This window comes from Schistocerca nitens, chromosome 3, assembly GCF_023898315.1.
Source record: "Schistocerca nitens isolate TAMUIC-IGC-003100 chromosome 3, iqSchNite1.1, whole genome shotgun sequence".
In the NCBI taxonomy this organism is placed as follows: domain Eukaryota; kingdom Metazoa; phylum Arthropoda; class Insecta; order Orthoptera; family Acrididae; genus Schistocerca; species Schistocerca nitens.
In genome coordinates, this window is record NC_064616.1 from 580,287,678 (window position 1) to 580,313,349 (window position 25,672).

At 38.5% G+C, this 25,672-nt stretch overlaps 1 protein-coding gene across 1 annotated transcript in view; it reads right to left on the reverse strand.

Moving 5' to 3' along the window:
* The window catches only part of LOC126248491 (cyclin-dependent kinase 10), a 124,557-nt gene that overhangs the window by 49,334 nt on the left and 49,551 nt on the right, over positions 1-25,672 (reverse strand). The window contains exon 2 of the mRNA XM_049949522.1: positions 7,735-7,851. Coding sequence (XP_049805479.1) covers positions 7,735-7,750 — 16 coding nt within the window. The 5' untranslated portion in view covers positions 7,751-7,851. The remainder of the gene's footprint in view (positions 1-7,734; positions 7,852-25,672) is intronic.

Genomic DNA, 25,672 nt, shown 5'->3' on the forward strand with positions numbered 1-25,672 from the left:
TTCCTGACATGTTCTGCAAGAACCCCAATGAGGATGATGCACACTAAAGTCATCAAGTAGCAGAAATGGGGGAGGAAGCTGCCCAATAACATGAAGGAAGTCTGCCCTGGTGACATCAAATGACGGAGGGACATAAATGGTACAGAGGGAAAAAGTCAGGTGAGGAAGGAAAAGGTGAACTGCAACAGCTTGAAGATGGGTAGACACGTATATGCGTTGACTATGAATGTCATTCTGTATGAGCAGCATGTCGCCCCCATGAGATGGAATGTTGACCTCCTTCAGTGTTGGTATCAACAAATTGATCTCTCATTGCGAGAAATGCAATCGTCGCCAGGGTGACTATGTTGAGAAATAGATATGTACACATGAAGAATAAAGATGTAGAATGTTAATAATGTTTACTTTATTTAAAAAAGCTTTCCAAGTTTTCACATAAAAATTAGGACGTATTACTTTTCAGCATGTACTCGTACTTTGTGTAAATACTGCTGTGAATTGTGTATGTATATCCATATGATAAATAAGTAAGAAGATGGAACTGATGCACAACACTTTTTGTCATGCAGTTAATATAATAATTTCACTGTATTTTAACTTTTGCACATGTATACCATGATTCACACAGTTAAAATCTTCCCAATGGTAATAATTTCTTATTTAGTGATTCCAGTGTATAATCTGCTGTGATAAATGAACCCTGTGAAGTTGAGAGTCTTTTTTGGAAATCAGTCTGTATGCCACAGACTGTTCTGTTACACCAAGTGTTCATTTTTTGGAACATTTTTCTTACAGTTAGTGCTCAAACCTAAATTATCTTCTAAAATAACTCTTAACACAGTCTAGCCACTGCTTGTAGAGACAATGGGCATGTTGTGATTTCCCTAACAATCAGTGCTCAGAGAATCTCCAAGCATGGCTTTCCTGATTGTTACTTCACGATGCAGCAAATTATTTCTGAGAAGTGACGGCTTTAAAAAAAGTCGTTCACTCTTTTAGTACTTCAGAGAACTATTAGGTGGATGTTCCTGCTTCCACAAAATGCAACGTGACTTGAGAAACATATTACAGGCATGATTTTTTCCCATGCTTTCACTGTTGCAGTATATACCTGTGGTTGCCTTGATCACAAACGTTTGTTGAGAAATGGGGGGGGGGGGGGATTTTTTCACCGATGATGAAATTCTGAGGACTCTCAAAGAATCTGGATCAGAAATCAATGCCTGTAAGCAGCTAAAAAGGTGTGGAATTCACTGCAATTTTATTCTTCGAGAGCTGCAAGATCACCAATGGTGTCTGTTCTTTCGGACAGCATATTCATATACGAGGGTTGTCCACAAAGTAAGTTCCATTTCAATTTCTATCCGCAGCAGCACTACGATCACAGTTTCAAGCATGCGTGTCAGTTACTCTGACTCAAGGAGAAGACATGTACGCCATTTTCAGATAGCTGCCGCTGACGTGTGCTTTGTAGTGCTTCTTTATAACATCAGCCGTAATTGAAAATGCCACCGTGTGTGAAATCAGATCTGTGATTAGTTTTCTAAATGCAAAGAAAGTTAAACCAAAGGAAATGCATTGGCAAATCTGCAATGTTTACGGACAAAATGCTATGAGTGATTCAGTGGTTAGAAGATGGGTCAGACTGTTCAATGAAGGATGTGATCAAGTGCATGATGAAGAACAAAGTGGTTGCCCATCTATGGTTACTGATGAACTGGTTCACACAATTGAAGAGAAGATTAAGCACAATCGTAAGTTTACACTTAGTGCTCTTGCTATGGAAGTTCCGCAAATCTCATGATCACTGATTCATGAAATTGTTTCTGAAAACCTGAAATTTCGAAAACTTTGCTCATGTTGGGTACCCAAAATTTTTACTGATCAATACAAAAAACAACAGATGGGCAGTGGACTTCAGTTTTTGACACACTGCAATGAAGAAGGTGATGGTTTTCTTTCTCGGATAGTCACAAGGGATGAAACTTGGGGTATCGTACGACACCCCTGAAACAAAACGGCAATCTATGGAATGGAGGCACACTTCATCCCCAACAAAGGCTAAGCCTAAGCAAATCTTGACACCTCAAAAAGTCATGTGCACCATTTTTTTGGGACAGAAAAGGCATTTTGCTGATTGATTTCTTACAATGAGGCCACACAATCAATGCACATGGTTACTGCGAGACCATTAAGAAATTGCACCGCTCAATACAGAACAAGTACCGAGGATTACTGTCACAGGATGGTGTTTTTTTCCACGATAATCTCACATGGCAAATGTGACCAAACAACTCTTACGGGAATTTCACTGGGACACGTTTGATCATCCTCTGTACAGCCCGGGCCTCACTCCTAGCGACTTTCATCTCTTCTTACACCTTAATTATGTTTCATCATGTCTCTCTATTCTTCTCCTCCCTTCACCATGAGTCTCCCTCATACTCCCTGCTGCCAGCACTCCTATCTCAAATCTGTCTGTTCAATAATGTCTAATTATAACAGTACTTGTGATCTAAGAATATAAACTCTATATGTATGTATTTTTCCAGGTGTACCTTTCAAATTGCTTATTTCACTTTTTGTACTAGATGTAGTTTAACATGCCTACTAAAACATATGAATGTAAAATAAGTAGAATGCCTGGTTAGATGTAAGAGAGGGCCTGATGGCCCTAATCTTGCCAGGTTAAATAAATAAATAAATAAATAAATAAAGTCTGTCCTTGGTGGTCAACACTTCAACGATGATGACAAGCTAAAAGAACATGTTACCACATAGTTGAATACACAGGTGGCAACCTTCTATGAAGAAAGCATACGAAAACTTGTGCCACGCTATGACAAGTGCCTACAAAATTTCAGAAACTTTGTAGAAAAGTAGTTTAACAGTTGTAGATTTTTGTACAATAAATATTTTTTCTGTATCTGTACACGTTTGTTTAATATAACCAAACAGAACTTACTTTGTGGACATACCTCGTATATGAGGCTTACCGGCCAACGATCACCTGCAGTGCGGATGCACTCACATTGCTCAAACTCTTACAGGATTCAGTAGATTGACTGCCACGAGTAATGAGTACAGTGGGCAAAAGCACTACAAACATAGCGTGTGGACAATAAGCTGGAAATGTGGGTCTCACGCGGAGCGTGCCAGAGATAAATCCCTGCAGTCACTTCTGTGTCCTCAATGGCTCAGTCAGATAGAGTGTCTGCCATGTATGCAGGAGATCCCGGGTTTGAGTCCAGGTCGGGGCACACATTTTCAACTGTCTCCATTGATATTTATCAACACCTGAAACCAGCTACAAAGGTCTGGATTTCATTGTAATTTCATAAATATCAGACAGTGTAAATAGTTATCACAATTCCATTCACAGTAGCTTTACTGACTTGCATCCTATAGTTTGAAGGTAACAATGAGTGTTCTGAAAATGGAAATGAGTCATCAGATGAATTAGAAGTATGCGAAGCTCTCATTCAATGAGGCAGACCACAATGGCAGGAGTTTCAAAGCAATTTCATTGCCTGGATAAATGATAATGTTCAACATCAATTACATGTCTTTGAAGGAATAAGTAATTTTTTGGCATCTCTGGATGCTGAAGGCACGGAATTTGAGTTTGGAGGCTGTTTACTGATGGGAGTATGGTGATATAAAAAATAAAAAAAAATAAAAATAAAATAAGAAACTGAAGCAAACCGCTATGCATGATCAACTGTTTCTAAATTGCAGAGGTACAATAAATAGCTCCTAGGTCTGTTTGAGCCGATCGGTCTGCTGTGAAACAATACGAGATGTATCAGTTGTTTGCTATAATTACTCGCATGTGTCTTGTGGACAAATCAAATATTAGGGACTACTGGAGCAATAAGCTAATGTTTACCATGAAAATCATAAAGAGAGACAGATTTAGGTCAATTTACTTTATGCTTTGTGTGAATAATAAATGACAATTACATACGCTGGGGCCAACAAACCCATGATCCTTTACACAAAATTCGACATCTTTATGACAACTTTATAATGAAAACAAGGGAAGCTTCATTCTGACGACACTCTGACAGCTGATGAACATTTATGTCCTTTTATAGGAGGAATTCAATTTAGAGTACATACATCAAGAACAAGCCAAACAGGTATGGTATTAAGTTTGTCATTCTTGGTGATTCTACAACAGGCTACATTTTGTATTGTGAATATATACTGCTGCAGGAGAAAAATATGATAGTGCAGATTCATTAGCCCTTTGTTCATGCAACAATTATCTACATAAGGACTGTATATTGTACATGGACAAGTTTTGTTGTTTGATGCTTGCGCGTATGTGTTGTCGGTGCAGTAATGAAGAACAGAAGAGGGCTGCCACAGGATTCCAACAGAATAAAGTAAGAAGATGTCAAATGGTACTCAAGAGAAAAAAATTCAATGCTAACACTGCACTGGAAGGATTCTATGGATCTTTTGCCCTATCTACAAAACAAAGCATGACAGTGTCACAAACACAAAATCCACAGTCAGATTGGTAGAAAAGCTGAAGACTGATCTTATACTTTATTACATAAAAGAAATAAAACTAGTGTTGAACACAGAGATTAGTTGGCGACCTACTATTATCTTCAACGATGAACAATGAAATTGCTGAAGAAGGCACTTTTTTGTGTGCTTATGATGTGTGCAGTCAATTCCTATATTCTCTACCAGAAACTTGGGCCTGTGTCTCAGAAACAAACAATCTTATTTACCTTCACGGCGAACCTGGGAAAACAAATTCTCAAGAAAGTAGATGAAGGTTTTATTGAAAAGGAAACATTTCCTCACTCATGTCCCATTGAGAACAAGCAAGAAGTATGCTTCAAGATACTGTATTGTTTGTTCTGAGAAAGGTGCACCTAGTATTGGCAAACGAGTGAGAAGAGAGTGACGAATGTGAAGTAGGATTGTGTCTACCTGACTGTTTCAAGCAATGTCACATAAAGGCAAATTTCGCTCAGTGGAAACAGGTATATGAATTCAATAAACTAGTTTTGTGCATTTCTTTTGTAATAAATTTTTATGTACTGCATTTACAAACATTTTTCTACTCTTGTATTTTCTAATTTTCAAACTATAACTATTCTATAAATATGTGGTGAATTTCAAAATAAGTTAAATAAATGTTGAGATAAAGGATGATGGTATACATTTCAATAAAAAAAGTTTTGCATTTCTTCTTCATAAGACAAGAAGGAGGACCCTTACAAAGGAGTTGAGAAAGCATGTGCCTTCTGGGGGATTGGTGCAGTCACTGTGGCTTGACTGGAATGAGTTAAGAGTGTTTCCAATTTGGAGGGCTGTATTTGATCAGCTCATTGTTTGCCTACACAGAAATTCTAATATTCCTAATCGGTCTTTCTAGTTCAATTTTTTTACTATGCTCCAAATAATTCTTATCTTTTTGTTGGTACAGCCTTTCTCCCTTTCATGAAATCACTAACATTTTGACACACTGGTGAGTTCACTTAAGAGTTTTATAATACTACTTGTAATGTGATTTAATCCTGTTATCATCATTGTCCCTTGATGTTAAGTTAAATCATCTATTAATTTTAATAAACAAAAGTGAAGAAAGGCAATCACTTACCTACTATAGATTGATGTGTGTAATACAGTCAGACACAGTTGCATACACACTTCACTAGCTTCTAAGATCAGGAAAATATGTGCACATCTAAGTGGTAGTTCAAAAGCAATTTCAGTCTCTGTACTGTTAGATGTGTCCATACACCGCACACCAATCAGCTGTGGGTACATGGTTGCCTTTCTCCAATTTCACTTACTTTTTGATTTCTAAAACTTCCATTACTACAACTATTTTGTAACTGCCTTCTGACTATGTTACAGCATACGAAATGAAAAAATTTTCTAGAATAAATATGGTCTAAAAAATTTAAGTTTAAATAACCACGTAGTATTACCTCATTCAGTTTCAAGTTAAAATGTTTAATAATGCATCAAGTTCTATTATGAATAACACAAAACTACCCAATGGAGCCCTGTATATTGTGATTAATGCTGAACACTATAAAATGTAAGGATATATATGTTTTTGAATGCTTATACCTTTTCAAAATTTGTGGTAACTTCTACTTTTTCCATACTTGACTAGCAGTACCTAGATGTTAAGTTATTATCAATGTATATTCAGCATTTCCATTTCAGTGGTCAAATTATGTTCAGAAATACATACTACACAGCATGATTTATATGATGCAGTTTATCTAAACAAATCACAACTTCACTGACATTATTTTTAACCACCTAACATTTTGCTGCAATAAGTTAACTTTAACCTCTATTTTATCTTCACATATTCCAGGCACAAAATTTTCAGTTACCTTAACTTCCTTAAAGACGGATAGCTTTAGATCTGAATTTTCTCTTAAAATCTTGCTGCCCTCACACCACAGATTGCAGCAATATTACACTTCACAGTGTCCCATTAAAGATTAGGATAGTATCAACTTGGCCAATTTTCCCTTCACTTCCCTGTTGAGATCTAGGTCACGACTTCAAAAAACCCCATCAACAACAACCGAATCTGTGATTGTCCATACAACAACAAGAAGAGCTGATCTTACTCCATGTTGTCCTGCCTCACAAAGCTGTCCCAATGGGGCTGATAATAATGCATCAAAACAAGAACAAATATATACACAGATCATTGCTCTACCTATCTTTAACACGTCACTCTCAATACTACACCCCTGACCCTGCTAACACAGGGTATCCCACAAGGAATGGTCAATATTCATGGATATGACAGGAACAATCATTTGAAATGAAAAAGTCTAGTAAACATACGCTGCAGACCTTAAGAGCTGTGAGAACTACTTCATCTTCGGTAATGTGAAACAAATCTCTTCTGCTGCAAGCTCTTTGGTTTCCATATTTTGAGAGGAGTTAGTTTGGACCAAAACAAGAAAAAAATTGTCTAGTAAACATGGGCTCTAAAATGTACACCTTACAAGCTACGAGTACTTGTTCAGTAGAAGAGTCGTGTTCCACAGCAGCGAAGATGAACAAGTGCTCATAGTTCTTAAGGTACGCACTTTAGAGCCCAGGCTTACTAGACGTTTTTGCTTCAAATGATTGTTCCTGTCATATCCCTGAATACCAACCACTGCCCCACCTACCGACAGAACCTTATCTCTCTTTTTAAAATCGTTACACAAAGAAACTATGTTCTCTATTACATGATTAAGACATGCATCTGACTTGAAGTTTGTGATCTGGTAGCTGTTACCTACTCCTTCTTACAGAAGCTGGCCATACCTATTCCACGAATTGATGGTGGCCTTCTCCCACCAAAAAACTACTGGTACTCTTCTGAAGAACAATATTCTACAGGATTCAGAAAAAGTTTCGATCTGCTTCCATTTTTGCTTTCATGCAAAGAAAAATCATGGATTGTACAAATATATAATAATTATTAAGATTATTTTATGAGCAGAATCAAAGAATTTGAATGTATCATGCCACTGGCTCTTGCTCAACTACCCTTCTAATGAATGACCCAGGAACTATAAGATGAATCACACAATGATCTTGACAGCTCGTGATTCTTTAAAACAGTAACTAATTACGTCTGGTTTATCTTAATTGCTTAGATATTTTTTCCCATTTCCTTATCCAGAATTGAACAAGACATATTTTAGAAAAAGTCTCAGGAAAGATAGAATAAATAATTACTTATTTCCGGCTCCATCTGAATCTGAACATCTGGCTGAGTCACTTCTTCCGACTCAGGCAGCAATTCCACGTTTTCCGCCAGTTCAAAGCTGTTTATTTCCACTTAATCAAATGAACCTGAAATTTTTCAAAATATATGACTGAGTATGCAACAGAGTTAACAAATTTGAAAAAAGAATGGATTATTTAATTTATACAATTTTATACAAAATTAGATTTGTTTATTTATGTGGTACTGTTATTAATTTGCCTTTGTGGCTGTACAGGTTGGTCCTGTTTTTCTGACAATTAAGATGACATTTCCCTCTGGAAATGTTTACTGCATGTAAAAGTGTCAAGTGGTGCCTTGTTTTGGATTACACAATTAACTGCATGCCTCCTTTCAGCATACTGGATGAAATTGTTCCCAGCTTAGAGATGGGCAAGGGTGTACAACATCCTACATGATCAATCTTTGTAAATCACTGTGTTTTTTTCCCACCACAACCTTCAGGTGTAGGGTACTGTTATTTTGTTAATATTAATGCAATCTTAGTATTAAGTTTTGTGAAATTATCCACCTTCAGTTCATATACAATACTGTGGACCACAGTAATGATGTATTTACAAGCAAGCAGATAACAAATCAAGGATAATTCCAGTAGAACAAACTGTGTGTCCTTAATGTATCAAATACTATGGTTCAATACTCAGACATTTAATTACAATTACAGTAATCATGGTAATGTTTTTTAAGTAAACAATTTTAACTTGCCACTGCATTATTGTACCAAAAATGCTGGTGAGTAATAAGCATCCTAATGGAACACAGATATTCAAATGACTATAAGGTTCTGGTAATCAGTTACTTCAAGATTTCAAGTGAAGAGGAAGTAGCTATTTGTTATTGCAAGGCTGTATCAAAACCCAAGACAGAAAAGGCATGGATATACATGGCATGGAGAATATGATGATTCATTTGTAGCTAAATTCCTGTGTGTATATTGAAGTTGAAGTAAAACATGAATCTTGGAGTGGCAATTACAAGGCATATCACAGATCTGAGGTGTCTGTTCTGATAGGAAAACTATTGAAAGTTAAATTGCATCGATATGCACATGTTTAATAGCAGTAAGCAGGTGGTTCTCATGCTAATTCATGTGTTAGTAAAATGGTTACAGCTGCAAGAAAACAACAAGTCATGCTGTTAGCACCAGAAGTCAACAGTAAATCAGTCTCATTAAATAATGGACGTATGTGTCTGTATGTGCATATTATGCATATTTTGTCTAATGAAAACATTTACCAAATAGTCACAATGACACTTTGGAAATCAGATCAGATAAGTAAATTAGTCTTGTCGGTCACAGCAGGCACTTTAGGATTGCATACAGCTTTGTGTCATGAACAATAACTTCACCCTGAAGCTGAATATTCACGAAATTGTTTGTAAAACCTGCTCAGAAGCATCAGACTCATTTATTTTCAGAATTTAAGAGCACATAATGAAATCCACACCGAACCATGAAAATTCTATCTGATATTGCAATATAACAGTAATGATCTACAACAATTCCATTAAAATGTAAACAATCATACCAAAAATCAAGTAATATGCAAGACAAAGTATAGTAAACAATTTTGACTTAACTACAGCTGTATTCACGGCAGATTGCCCATGTCAAAGTTTCAGTAGAGACTTCCATCAACATCAATGAGGGCACGAAGTCTGACTGTTTAACTGTATTTCATAGCAATAAATAAATTAGGTATTGATATTTTAGATGTTACTAAAGCCAATTAAAAGCCTTGAACACTTTGATGCCACACTGTCAAACGCCAGAAGTAGATTCATTTTCCAAAGGACTCATGTCCAAGGCTCTGTCCTCAAAATATTCCTAAGTACTAGTACAACAATGATATGACAAGCTCATACACATTAGTCAATGACAGAAAAAGCAATGGCACACTTCCACTGGTATTAATTATAAGTACAAGTTTTCAAAAGGATTATTGTCCAACACTATTGCTCAACCAAAGTGCAAAACTGTGAATAAAATAACAAAACTTAACATTCAATCCATTTGTATCCAGTTAGTATCTGTACAAAAGCTGGAGAGAAACCCTCCTAGTACATCAATGGTCAAGACACTTTGGCAGATAGTCTAGTCTTCTTGAAAACATTTTAAATACTGCAAGTTTCATAAAATTAATTAATAACTTTTTGCCTGTCTTTCTATAAAATTTTAGGTATACACTTTCTAAACTTTGTGAGGATGAACATGCATAGAAATGTAGCTTCTAGGCCTAATTCTTAACCACAGTGTGATTTGTGACTAGGACCCCTGCATCATTAGCATATTTGCTCATTATGGCTGGAAAGCACATTGTCGAAACATTGGTGAAAAGATCAGTTTTCCCGGATGGCTCTCTAGAAGGTTGCCAGAGTACCCAACATTCACAGAGTACATCAGTGAAAGCTTGTGGATTGACTGACGTGTTACATGATCTTCCTGTGACATTACATGAAATTTTGCTGGTCTTTAGTACGCAAATTTATTTATTTGTCAATTTTGGTGGGACCGTGTGAATCAAGGCTCTTTGGCTATGGTATGAGTCAGCACATAATTTACGGAATGCATATTAGAACTTGTATATACAAAGAATTAAAGAATTGATAAAACAAGAAAAAATGAGACAGTTCATGGGGCATTCAAAAAGAAACAAGCTGGAGGCATAATTACAGAAACCAGTACCTGTATGTTATAAGTATTGACCCTGACTGTTGAGACACTTGTCCCACTGTGACACAAGGTGGTGAACGGCCATCTCACAAAATTCCCGGGGCTGTGATGTTATCCAGTTCTGCATGTACAGCTGAACATCGTGATCCGAGGTCAATCATTTGCCCCTCAGAGCCTTTTTAAGGGGACCAAAAATTGCGTAATCAGTGAGAGAGAGAGAGAGAGAGAGAGAGAGAGAGAGAGAGAGAGAGAGAGAGAGAGAGGTTCGGACTGTATGGAGAGTGGCCTAGAACCTCCTATTTGAATTTCTGAAGGAGCGCTGTGACTGTGTTGGCCGTATGAGGCTTTGCATTGTCATGGAGCAGAATGACTCCATGGATGAGACTGCCTGGACATTTTGATTTGATTGCTTGGCGAAGGGTACACACGGTTTGTGAGTAAAACTGAGTGTTCACTGCTGTCCCATGCCGCAGGAAGTGACTCAGAAGAGGGCCATCTTGGTCATAGAAGAATGTCAGCATAACCTTTTCAGCACTCGTGTGGACGGCTTTGGCATTTTTTGGTGGAGGTGACCCTGGATGCTTCCACTGGATACTTTGTCATTTTGATCCTGGTTTGACGTGATGACACCATGACTCATCTCTGGCCATCACTCGTGTCAGGAACACATTCCCTTCCCAAGCATCGTGCTGAAGATTAGCAAGACAGTGGGCCACTCGACATGCTTTCTAGTGTGGTTGAAGACTGTGGGGCACACATTGGGCACACACTTTGCGCATGTCCAGTCATTCCTTCATGATGGTGTGAACACTTCTGACACTAAATCCGCCCACGGCGGCTATGGCTTTCACTGTTACTCGGCAGTCCTGGCTAATGAGTGCATCCACCAGCTGGACGATGTCATCGGTAATACACTGTGGTGCTCCAGACCGTGCATCATCAGTTAATGACACCCGTTCTTCCCTGAAGTGCTTGTGCCACACCTTGACCCTTGCATGGGATACGCTGTCTTCGCCGTACACTTGTGACATTTGTCGATGAATGTCCATTCCTCCTACTCCTTCCACTGTCAGAAAACGACCAACACCTCTTTGCTCTTGTTTTGATGCTTCCATGTCACTGTTTGCAATGCGACTGGCAGTGTTGGACGACTCATGCATGCTGCTGCTAGCTCTGTATAGTCACGTGAGATGCACGCATGCCATCTAGCAACAGGATGTGAAGTTCCATGCTCTGGTCAGAACCACAACTCGTTACACACACCACAATATTACCCTCCTGTCACTGGTTTGTGCATTACAGACTCCAGCGCGTTTCTTTTTGAAGGCCCCTTATATACAAACAACATGTCACAGGGAAAAGTTCTGACTACTCTGAGCAACTCTTGTTCAGAAAAGAATATGTATGCCACAAGGAAACCTTTCAACTTGGATTTGTATACTTGGAGTTTAACCATTACTTTTTTTATTTAGTTTTGCTGGAAGTGTACCACTGTTGAGCATTTTCTGTAATCCCATAATGTTCCAACTTCTGTATACATACTGGATGGTCCACACCATCAAATTCTTTATTGAAACTTCCTGGCAGATTAAAACTGTGTGCCCGACCGAGACTCGAACTCGGGACCTTTGCCTTTCGCGGGCAAGTGCTCTAGCATCTGAGCTACCGAAGCACGACTCACGGCCGGTACTCACAGCCTTACTTCTGCCAGTATCTCGTCTCCTACCTTCCAAACTTTACAGAAGCTCTCCTGCAAGGTTCGCAGGAGAGCTTCTGTAAAGTTTGGAAGGTAGGAGACGAGATACTGGCAGAAGTAAGGCTGTGAGTACCGGCTGTGAGTCGTGCTTCGGTAGCTCAGATGGTACAGCACTTGCCCGCGAAAGGCAAAGGTCCCGAGTTCGAGTCTCGGTCGGGCACACAGTTTTAATCTGCCAGGAAGTTTCATATCAGCGCACACTCCGCTGCAGAGTGAAAATCTCATTCTGGAAATTCTTTGTTGTTTCCTATGGAAACAAAAATCGAGAAAATACCTTCTGTTCTCAACCTATTATTTAGCTTTGTTTGTGCATCACACTCAAAAGAATAAGTTCAGTTTTTTGAGGATACTCCTTTCCCGATAACAATCTGTGAGTGTGACAACAAATTGTGTGTACTGAGACATGCCATTAACATCTTACACACTGCTTCCTCAAAAACTTTGTGAAAACACCAGTTATCTCAGAGATTGACTGTTAAATGTCTAGATTCCCTTTTCAACCCTTTCATAAAGTGATTTCCCTAAATGTTTCAAACTGACAGGAAACTGACCGTACCCACAAATATATTGCACAGACAACTGAGTACAACTAATATATGGTGCACTACTCCATGAATCCACTCAAAACTTCTCATACTAATGGGTGTCTTTGGTCTTACATGATTTAATAATTCATTCAGTTTCATCTTTTCTTGTTTCCTGCAGCTGCATGTGACGTACACAGTCCACTCACATTAATGAGACCACGGCCTATTTTCGACATCAACGTGCCATAACCACTCACAGACAGCAGATGGTAACACTAGCAGTGGAGGGTACATAAAATGCGTCAGTGAAGTCTTTGTCATAACGTGGAAATGGAGTGATTTATCTGACGTCCAATAAGGCATGATCTTTGGCTTTCAGGCAAAATGTGGAAGCATTTTCAAAACGGCTAATTCATAAAACTGTTTGTGTGCCCCTGTGGTTAGTATCCTGTGCATGGCAAAATGGCTCTGTCCAAAACTGGCACCGAGAGAACTGTGCTGCACCATGGGCCATAGATGAACTGAGAAGTGTAAGGGTACTCGTGACTTATTGTTAGTACAAACGATTAGTACAAGGATATTGCTGCTGTAAAGTAGCACTGCCAAGATGAAATGATAGGTTGTCGGGATCAGATTTCCTTTTAACGAACCTGTGTTTTGTGAGACTGTGCAGGGTGTAAGCCAAATGTTAATTGCTGCAAAGTACACAATTGCAAATATGTTCCATTTGAGGAGGAATGATATCTGGAATAAGTTTCATGCTATGACCCATACTTCAAATTAAAAATGTACAAATTTCATCCAATGCAAACAAAATGGTTGTACTCTTGTTTATTCCACCTTCATCATGAGAAAATGCTCCTGCTGCGTCAAATGAAAACTGGGCTCAGAGCAACATCACTGTTATATCCACGTGACAAAAAAGTACACTGTTTCTGTATTCATTTGGTCATGGTAACATGTGTTTAGGGGACAACACTGAGTTCATTTTTGTAATTTATTTTAATAATTAATAACCATTTAGAAATTTAACTTCAGCCTCATGTCATGTTTTCTGGTACTGCCATTAAAAATTCAGCAACACCTCAAAAGTGTTTATATGGCAAAATAATTGTTGGAGATTCTCTGAATAGATATTAAATATTAAAATAAATTTACAGCAGTTTCAAAAAAGTTTTATCTATATAAATGTATGTATAAAAGAAAAATATTCATTACTAACTGATCTGTAGTTATACTGGTATAACGTGCTTCTGTCATTTTGGCAGATCAGACACTTTGTGACATTTCAACCTGCACTTGAGAACGGCTATAAAGCTGAAATCATGATTGTGTGAAATAAACAAGTAATAATATACAGCTTAATGGAAGAACTTTCTTTCAAAATGGTTATGTACGTTGTGGGAGTGGTGTGAGTCCACAGTTATATGTACTTGTGAACTCATGTACTCACTTTCCCTTTCTGAGCAAATTAAATCCACATGTACGCAACAACAGACTCAGGTGATGAGTGGGCTGTTGCAGAGACTCACGGGTCAAGCCTATTGGAACATGGAGGTGGCGAGTTTGGGGATGACAGCACAGGACTTGCTGGTGACTTTAAAGTGCGTATATGGAGCTCATTTTTGATCTCTAGTGTACAGTTCTGCAACAATCGCTGGAAGGGACCAGGTCGGAGAAGGTAATGTTATGATCTGGTGAATATTTTCAAAGCATTCTCTGGGTGACCTCAACATTTGGGAAGGCACAATGGATCAATGCAAGTATGTTTTTATCCTTGGGGACCACGTCTATCCTTAAATGCAGTTTTTTTTTTTTTTTCACCTTGGCATGATGGCATCTACCAGCATGACAATGCAAAATGTCACACAACTTGTATTGTATGTGCATGGTTCAAAGAGCACCAGAATGAGTTTACTTTACTCCCCTGGCCACCAAATTCCTGGATTTAAACCCAACTGAGAAACATAGTGCAGCTGCCATGGCACTGGAGTCAGCATGGCTCCACATCCCTATCAGTACCTTCCATTACCTCATCGACTCTCTTCCTGCACATCCGCACTGCAAAAGATGGTTATTTAGGCTTCTGAGAGGTGGACACATTACTGTGACTGGACCGTTTATTTGTCTCTGAACACAAGCTTTCAAGAGTTCTGTATATTTAACTGCACCAATAAAATTTTTATTTAACTTGCAGACTGTTAACAGAAAGTGATTACTAAATATTTCACACAGCTCTGGTGGATCACCAAAAACTTCAGTTTTTCAAGCACCCACATTTTGCTCTGATATCTGTCATAACCAATCATATAGTTTTAATTTTGGCCCAAGAGCTTTCTATGTTCTTGGTGTAATGCATGTTTGATGACTTTTTCAGCACTTTGCAGTAATGTCTGCAGTGAAATTCTGGAAGTGGTGTCTGACTGTCCTCCATATTATGATACAGCTCCTAAATGATATTCTAATGCTATTAGTTATCCAAATTGGTTGCTTATTAGCAGTGCATATCTGCCTACATTTTTTAATGGCAAAGAGAGTTATCAAAGAAAAAAGTAAAGGGTTGAATTACATTTGTTGTTTAAGCTGTCTGTATTGTAGATTTCTTGATAAGTTAGTAGAGTTCAGTCAGGAGGCAGGACATTACTGCATAGTCCAATTGGTGGCAAAGGGGAGGGGGAGAGTGTATGTCAATTGAATTATTACTTTCTGAGACAAAAGCCAGTCTTGAGGAGTTGGTTATCAACTTTATTTGCAAGTAGATGGCTAGATTTTGCTGTCAAATGAGAGATACAGTTGTTGTTGTTGTTTTTTTTTTTTTTTAACCCAGTAGCAAGATGGTGTGATCTTCATCAAAAGATATGAACTTGGTGAAGTCTGTTAATGTGAAAATAAACATGATTTTTTTCTATGAAGCTAAAATATTTCATTCTGTGTGATTATTTGACACTCATACTTATGAACTAACATCTTGGAATTTGCTGTTTCTGAGATTACGAAAATGCCCAGTTTGGAATTAAGGTGGAGATTATTCACAGTATATTGTTTCCAATCCAATGGTTGGATATTGTGACCTATATGTGACCAATCAGATTATGAGACTGTTCACATCACTTGCACAGAATTGCATGGCTGGTGACCCTTTTCAAAAACCATCATAGAAGCATAGGTGTGGAGGAAGATGATCTGTGTCTGCCAATTAATGTTTCCACACTGATTACAGCACATTGTCTGTATAATGTAAACACCAGTATTGGACATTCATTCCATGATTTTGCAAAGAGGAGGAGGTAACTCGAAGTATTTCTTCAACTTCAGAAGCATCTGATGTAAAATAACTTTCCAACCTGGATTACAAGCCATTCCCTTGTTATGTGTGGCGTAAGGGCGGGTGGTGTGTAATACGGTCATGCCCAGTTATGATATTCCATTATGTTTTTCTAACAATGTGAGCCAGTTTTTGTAATGTTTCATAGAAGACACAAGAATCAGCGATGTTTCAAAGAAGCAAAAACGGGACAATAACTTTGATGATGAGCGTGCCTTGCATTTTTCTATTGACTAACTCTCAGATCTGTTGTGAGCTGACCACGTTCCATAGCTCATTGCAATACTGTCCAGAAAATAAGATACCTTTCGTGTCAAAAGATGAATCTTCAGTTTAATGGGACTTAGAATCTATACAAAATTCAAAATATGCTTCCTAAGCATGTTTTCCACAATGGTGGTTATTTTGTGCACATCCTGTTGACAATAGAGATTATGGCAGTGGTATCAATTATGAATCTAAGAGTATACCTTTCCTTTCATTATGATTGGGCTTGCACTTTTGTTTTCTGGATAATCCCGTGTCACTCTTTGATAACATACAGCAGTGTGAGCACAGACCACTGCAGCAGGGCATCAGTTACCCTAAACAACTGCGGACAGGGGCAAGGTGGGAGTCAGAGGAAGCTAGGATAACTGATTTTTTGGACAACAATCATTTATGAAAACGTAGAAAGAAACACTCAATTACACACAAAGCTGTACATATACAGGATTCATAATAAGTATCAAAAACTTATTTAGTCTTGATACTAAAACTTTACAAAAAGTACATACGAATATGGGTCCCAAAATCCTTTGTTATGGAGTTATGAAAGGAATTCCCTGTAATGACTCCTGGTCATATAATTTACCTCAAATGTGCACTTTTACTCACATTCTTGTTTACAGTTGCTCATGGCATCTCTTTCGTTTTGTCTGATTGTCATTTGTTCTATTTTACAGTAACTTCCACAACAAAACATCATCACAATATAGTCAGTGTCTGAAATTACAGGATACACACAACATGTATGGCCTAGGAGATGGGACTGTGGATGAAGCACATCAAATTTATGCTGAACATTATTTTGGGAGGTAGTTACTTTACATAAGAATGTTTGTACGACTCTACCAATGCTTGCAAGAAACAGGCTCACTTGCAGATGATGGAAGACCACATGATGTTTGAATGCTTGAGTTTGAAGAATGGGTTCTTTGTACTGTGTATGAAACATTATCAACTAGTACAAGGAGAAACGTGAGAAGGGTAGGCATCAATCACGTGATGATCTGAAATATTATGCATGAAAATCTTCTGCAACCGTATCACCTTCAACATGTGCAAGGATTAAATGAGGCAGGCTTTCCACCAAGTGTGTGCTATGTTCATGCAATTCCTTAGCATGTATCTTATTCACTCATGAGGCTGGCTTTTCACATGACATGATCTTCAATTATCACAACAATAGTCAACCCTTGGTAGCCGAGTGGTCAGTGTGACAGAATGTCAATCCTAAGGGCCCGGGTTTGATTCCCGGCTGGGTCGGAGATTTTCTCCGCTCAGGGTCTGGGTGTTGTGTTGTCCTAATCATCATTTCATCCCCATCGACGCACAAGTCGCCGAAGTGGTGTCAAATCGAAAGACTTGCACCCTGCGAATGGTCTGCCCAACAGGAGGCCCTAGTCACATGACATTTACATTTACATCACAACAATCACATCTGGGCTCGTAAAAAACCTCAGGAAGTGTGGCAAGGCAGAAAAGAACAGAGGCTCAGCCCCAACATGTGGGGTGAGATCATTCATGATTATCTCATTTTCACACCATCATACTGGACAAACATCTAGCTTGTCAGACACGAGTTGATTCATTTTCTTGATGATGTACCTCTAGAAATCATCCAATGAATGTGGTTTATGCATGATGGCACTTCACCTGAGGTTACACAGGTAGTTTGACAGTATCTCAATAACCAGTGGATTGATCGAGGGTGATCCATAGCATGGCCTGCCTTAAAATCCTTAGCATATTCGATTCCTACATCCAATGCTAATGTTCTGAGAGAGCATATCCAAAATGGATCTAAGCAGAAATTGAACTTACCAAGAGTTTCATCACAGCATACAGCAAAGTATGCAACACAGGCTCCGGAGATGCAAAGAATCAGGAGTTGGTAGCTTTGAGCAATTTTTGTAAATGTAAATGTGTTTGGTAAATGCATAATCTGTGTGCCATGAATAATACATCCTTCATACCTCCCCTACAAAGGATTTTGGACCCATGTTTGTATGAACATTTTGTAATGTTTCAGTGTCAAGAGTAATCCCTCAAGTCTGTGACATGTTTTTACACACAGTATATATTTTGTATCACAACTCACAAATAACACAGCAAACTAACAATGTAGCCTAGTTTCCATGGCCACTACATCATGCCTACTGTTGTGGAAATAAATCCACAATTTGTTTTTGATTCAGAGTCCAGGCTAATTTTTTCCCACTAAATTTCGTTAACATTTTAAAGACAGACTCACAGTCTTCTCATTCTTGTAACTACTTTATAATCATCACATGATAGTGAGAGCCTCTCTCATTGGATAGTCTGTTTTCAGCATGATCATTATTACTAGCCTCTTTCTCATTGCCGCAAGGGTCTTGGTTGCTCCTAACACTGGCGATTATTGCATCATCAGTTAATACTTGAAAGCCAATGTCAACATCACATGTGGGCCAATCCTGAATATTTTCCTGATCACTTTCTTCAAGTCCTGAAGAGTCTTTAATCAACCAAACCAGTTTAAAAACAAACTGCTATTTCGTGGCTCTTCAGGTGCAATGACGGACTCATGTGAAGGAAGGAGCTTATTCAAACCTTTTGCTGCCGTAATGTCCTTGGTAGTAACTAAAACTTCAGCTGCCATATCACAGCATCCCTCAAGAAATGTTCAGTTGTTGAATATTAGTAAAGTTTTTCACCATAGATGTAATTCCTCAATTCCTTGCCTAGGCTGGAAATACACAATACAGCCATTAGTTGTATTAAAACCAGTATTACTGCCTTCTATCTTGTTAATTCCAAGTGTGTTTTACAAATCAAAGGGCCATTTATAGTTTGTTCTTGGGTATATATTCACATGAACCATGTGTAAAGTGTGATTTCTAAATCCTGGTTTTCTGTTATTTTCATTCCTTCTTCGGTGCAAGCCTATACTTCCACTGTCAAATACACTCACCAGTTTTATAATAATATCACTGTTCTTTCTAATGTCTCATATTGTTGCATTTACATCTCTATATTCCCAAGCAAAGCTTGATCCACAAGCACCTTTTGTCACTGTGTATTATGTTAAGTTTACTGGAAAAACTGAGAGCAACGCATTTACGTTTAGTCGCCATTTCAACAACAGTAGCCTGACCAGGTTCAGTCATCAATGCATAACAACAACAACAACATGTGTGATGTTGGGCAGGCAGGGGAAAATTGCCAAATTGGCCAGCCAAGTGCCAGCAGAACTTCTAAATGGCGCAAACAAAAATTAAAATTTGCCAGCTGGAATGTTTACACTGTACCAATATTTAGGATGATTGGTATTTACATAATCGATGCTCTATTGTATATTTAAACGCAATTACCAATGGTTAAAAGATAAGGGTAAGGGAAAAAAAGTTCACAAGGTCAAGATAAAATATCCACTAACTGCCAATACATAAATTCTGAGAAATGGGAATTATTGTATAATTATGTGGTTGATGTGGTTGTTTTTATAAAGTGGAACATAAGTTTTTATCTGGAAAACTAAAGCTCTATGTGAAATTTCTGTATACAGGCATGTATCCACCATATAAAAGCTGTCTAAATAATGAAGACGATGGAAGGGGTATTGTGAATGGCCAACAGCACGTCAAATATAGCAAGCAGCATCTAAAACGCTGTAACAAAGTTGGACTGCTTACCACATTTGAGACATAGTGGGATATGCAGCAATTTGCGGTAATGGAGTACCAGTATCATTGGAAAACAGTCCACATAACTAATCCTTGTGGATACACAACCAGCTTTGGTTCTGTGAAGCCATCTATATCTACATCATACTCTTCAAGCCACCTAATGGTGTATGGTGGAGGGTACTTCTGGTACCACTAACTGATCCCCTACTCTGTTCCAGTCACAAATAGTGTGTGGTAAGAATGATCATCAATAAGCTTCTCTTATTGGCTCTAATTTCTTGAATTTTCTCGTTGTGGTCATCACACAAGATGTATGTGGGAAAAAGTAATATCTTGTCTGACTTCCAGGAAAGTGCTCTCTCAAAGATTGAATAGTAAACTTCTTTATGACATACAACACCTCTCTTGTAATGACTGACAACTCAGTTTGTTGAACATCGTAACGCTCTTGTGCCAACTAAATGAGTCTGCGATGAAACGTGCCACTCTCAATTGGATCTTCTCCCCCCCCCCCCCCCCCCCCCGATTGATGATTTACATTTCCTGAAGATTCTTCCTACGAGTCTCAATCTGGCATCTGTTTTCCTACTATTTGTTTTGTGTGGTCATTCCAATTAAAGTCGCTGTATATAGTTACTCCTAGAAATTTTACTGTAGATACAGTTTCCAGTAGTTTCTCATCGACAGTCTAGTTATAAAGTATTGACTTTCTGTATGTGCAATATATTACATTTATTTACATTCAGGGTCAACAGCCAGAGCCTGCACCATTCATCAATCCTCTGCAGGTCACTCTGCAAATCAGTACTGTCTTCTGGCATTGCTACTTCTTTACAGACAACCGCATCATCTGCGAACAGTCTTAAAGAGCATCCGATGCTTTCTACTCAATCATTTATACACAGTGCAAACAATAATGGTCCTCAGACATACTTTACCTGGAAAAGTATATGTTATATTCACTGTTTTTACTCATATTGTCTATATTACACCATTTTAATATGCAAAAACCTCTGACAGTGATTAGACTGTCAGTTAAAACTAGAAGTACAGAAGTTTTTTTATTGTTTTCAAATAAAACACTACCATTATCATATTCTGTTACATGAATAGAGGAAAGATTTGCTCAAGGTTTGCTCAGTGAATGGAATTTCCATTAGGTCCCACAACTGAAGAACATTCCCAGTTGATAAAATTTTGACCTCAAGTAACGAAGAAGTGAAAATGTTCTACTGATACTCTAAAGATTTGTAAAAAGTCGACTGTGATAATTTTGTGGGTGTATTGGAATAACACCACCGAGGGCACTGTGATTTGGGAAGACTACATTAAAAGACATAGAACATCCAAAATCTTGTCCTACTAGAAATGATAATATGATTCATAAACCAGATTTTTTTTTTTTTTTTTAAGTGTCTCACTGTTACATTAAAGGATACAATTCTTTTTGGTACACATGGGTGGGGGAAAAAAAAGGGAAGCCGCTGCAGCTGGTTTGCTACAATGCTGTATTTGGGAACTGTTGTAACTACAAAAATGAGGGCAGGGCATCCTTGACCTGAATGAGAACAAATTTAAGTATGAAACTTAACTGTCAGCGTACATTCCTTTCATTGGAAAATATTTCTCATAAAGTGAAACAATACTTGGTTTTGCCAAAAATCTGCTGTGTAGTATCTTCATGAATGTCTTCATTATTTTCAAATTTTGCATCCACAAAACTAGGCTTTCAATTTTGCCATATCAGCATTATACATATGATGAGGCATTCTGTGCAGCTCTATTGTTGAATAGAAGCCTTAATGAGGACTACTTAGTGAGCTGGCACATTGTCAAGTGAGTCTAACAAGACTCTAGAAAAGTTTCTCATGTTCTATTCTACTGTTTCACATAGGTAGTAGCAGGCTGAAGCTTGAGATGGTGAATGGCACTGATCACTTAGATGAAGAGCGCCAAATACAAAAGGCATCAGCCTTCTGATTTTTGTGGGCACATGCACATCCTGAGGCATCAAGAAATAATTAATTTTGTAAGGAGAGATGTGTGACAAGGAGGGAGGGGGATTTTAGGGGAAAGGGTTTGCTAAAGTAAGTTGGTTCAAGTGGATGTGGGTCGCAGCAGTTATGCCGAGATGAAGAGGCTTGCACAAGATAGACTAGCATAAAGAGCTGCATCAAGTCATTTTTACAGCTGACCACGTGAACAACAGGAAGACGTAAGTGTATCTTGTTTTGTTTTTTTTAGATCTGGGCATCTTGTTGATCTGAGACAAATGAAGGGACTGGTGATCTACTGGTAAAGCTCATGCCTGGAAGCCACAGAATGTTTTAGTCAGCCTTTAACCCAATCTTCACCTCAAAATAATGTGAAAAATCATCAGGAATGATGTGTGGGGTAGGTTAGGGACATGCAAATTTCCAAAATGGGGTCCAATTGAAAGACTTGAAGCAGACCATTGAGCCACGCAAAATCATTACCTGTAAAAAAAGACTTCTTACATTCTACGAGGGGTACTCTACTCAAAATAGGAAGTCGATGATGAAGTCTTTAGAGACAGAGTATAAGCTTTGGTTGGACCAGTAACGGGGGGAAATTGTGCACTGTCGTTTCAAAGGAAACACTCTGATCTTCATCTTACTTTCTTTAGGGAAACTGTGGAAAACCTACAGCTAGGTGGACAGACAGGGTTTTGAATCCCTCACCTCCCTAATGTGAGTTTATTGTGGTAACCATGGCGCCACCTCACTCGGTCTTATTCTAAAAGTAAAACAGAATTTATTACTCCTAGAAGACAGGATGTTCCATGGCATTCTGGGAAAGAGACATGGACAGATACAACAGAGGACCCTACCACATATTAGTGCAACAGGAAATACAATCTGAATGAGATTTCAGTTTAGGGTTATGATTAGCCACAGACCTTACATGAAGAAAAACTTAAAGTACTTAGTCATTTGCCTTGCAGCAAGTTTAGGCTCCATAGCCCTCCATGCTTCTCTTTTCTCTGCTTTCCTTTTCATTCTTTGATATCCTCCTTGCGGTCTACTGACATCGTCCAACATCTGGTATTTTCTTCCGCCATCCCCTCTTTTCCCCAGAATAAATTCTGCAATTAAATCTACTCGAAAAGCACTCGTCTCAAATTATGTCCTATCCAGTTTATACCCTATTCTTCACTGTCAGCAACACCCTCTGATCTACAACTCTTCTCAGTACATACTCATTCCTGACTTTATCAGTCCAGCTGCTCTTCTCCATTTTGCACCATATCCACATTTCACAATCTTCAATTCTCCTCTTGTCCTGCTTTCTCAATGTTCATGTTTCTGTTTTGTACAAGGCCGCACTCTGTATCACGGATTTCGCTTGTTGCTTTCTTAGTTCTGTGTTCAACCCACTACCTAAGAGTCTTTTCTGCTTTTGAAATGTCTCTTCTACCAGCGCCATTCTGACTTGGATGCCCTGTTGACAATGTGTATCTTCCCCAATTCAACTTCACAAAAGCTTGTCTAATCTCATCTGTTTTATGGTTTATGGCTTTATTTAATACTTTGCCCATCTTTTCTTTGTTTTTGTTTTTTTGCTTATTATCATACCATATGCTACACATGCTCATTAAGGTCATTTAGCACTGGATCTCTTCATTTTCTGCAATAATCACCATGTCATCTGCAAATCTATCATATATTTTCAGTCCACCTTTCCTGATGCCTCTTTTCCTATCCAAATACCTCTTCAGTATTTCCTTCAAATAAGTGTTAAATAGGAACAGCAAGAGATAACAGCCCTGTCTGCCCTCTATCCCAGTCTAGTTGTTCCTTGGTATCATTGTAATATGTACCCTTGCCTTTTGGTTCGAGTACAGATTTGCAAACAGTCTCCTCTCCTTACACTTGACTCCCTTCCTCTTCAACATATACATCAGCTTATCCCTCTGCACTCTGTCAAAGGCCTTTTCAAGATCTATAATGGCCACAAACACTTCTTTATTCTTTTCTATGCATCTACACCTACATAGATACTCTGCAAGTCACTTTACGGTGTGTGGCGGAGGGTACCCTGCATCACTACTTGTCATTTCCCCTCCCGTTCCAGTCACAAACAAAGCATGGAAAAAACAACTGTCTGTACACCTCCATATGAGCCCTAATTTCTCGTATCGTAGAATCATTTGGCAGTCAGCTTCAAATTCTGGTTCTCTAAATTTTTTCAATAGTGTTTCTCAAAAAGAATGTTACCTTCCCTCCAGGGATTCCCATCTGAGTTACTGAAGCATTTCCGTAACATGTGTTATTTGAACCTCCCAATAAAAAGTCTAGTAGCCTGCCACTGATTTGCTTCGATGTCTTCCTTCAATCTGACCAGGTATGAATCCCAAAGACTCAAGCAGTACCCAAGAATGGGTCGCACTGACATCTTATATGCAGTTTCCTTTACAGGGAACCACTCTTTCCTCCAATTTTCTTGATACACCAAAGGCTACCACTTGCCTTCCATACCACAGTTCTCACATGCTCGTTCCACCTCATATCTCTATGAAACATTATGCGCATATATTTAAACGACATGACTGTGTCAAGCAGGACACAAGTAATACTGATCTGAACATTACAGGTTTGATCTTGCTTCTCATCCGCATTAACTTACATTTTTCCAGATTTAGGGCTAGCTGCCATTCATCAAGGGCTAGCTGCCATTCATCACACCAACTGGAAATTTTGTCTATGTCGTCTCCTATCTTCCTGCTGTCACTCAATTTTGACATCTTATCATACACCACAGCATCATCAGCAAACAACCACAAATTGCTGCACACCCTGTCCATCAAATCATTTATGTATACAGAGAACAACTGAGGTCCTATCACACTTCCCTGGGGCACTCCTGATGATACCCTTGTCTCTGACGAACACTCGCTGTTGAGGACAACATACTGAGTTCTAGTATTTAAGAAGTCTTCACGCCACTCATATATCTGTGAACTTATTCCATATGCTCGTACCTTCGTTAACAGCCTGGAATCAGGCACTGTGTCAAATGCTTTCTGGAAGTCTAGAAATATGGAATTTGCCTGTTGCCCTTCATCCATAGTTCTCAGTATATCATGTGAGGAAAGGGCAAGCTGAGTTTTGCACAAGTAATGCTTTCTAAAATGATTCTGATTCGTGGATGTAAGCTTCTCAGTCTCAAGAAAGTTTATTATATTTGAATTGAGAATATGTTCAACGATACTGCAGCAAGCAGAAGTTAGGGATATTGGTCTGTAATTTTGTGGGTATGTTCTTTTACGTTTTTTTATATACTGCAGTCACCTGTGATTTTTTCCAGTCGCTTTGGACTTGGTGCTGGGTGAGAAATTCACAATAAATGCCAGTTAGGTAAGGGACAATGCCACAGAGTACTCTTTGTAAAATCGAACTGGGATTCCATCCAGAACTGGTGATTTATTTGCTTTCAAATCTTTCAGTTGGTTCTCTATGTCAGGCACGCTTATTACTATATCGTCCATACGGGAGTCTGTCCGATGGTCAAATGACGGTATGTTTGTACAATTCTCATGCGTGAACAATTTCTTGAATGTGAAATTTAAAACATCGGCTTTCGTTTTGCTATCTTCAACTGCCACACCACACTGGTCGACAAGGGACCGAATGGAAGCCTCAGACCCACATAGCGAT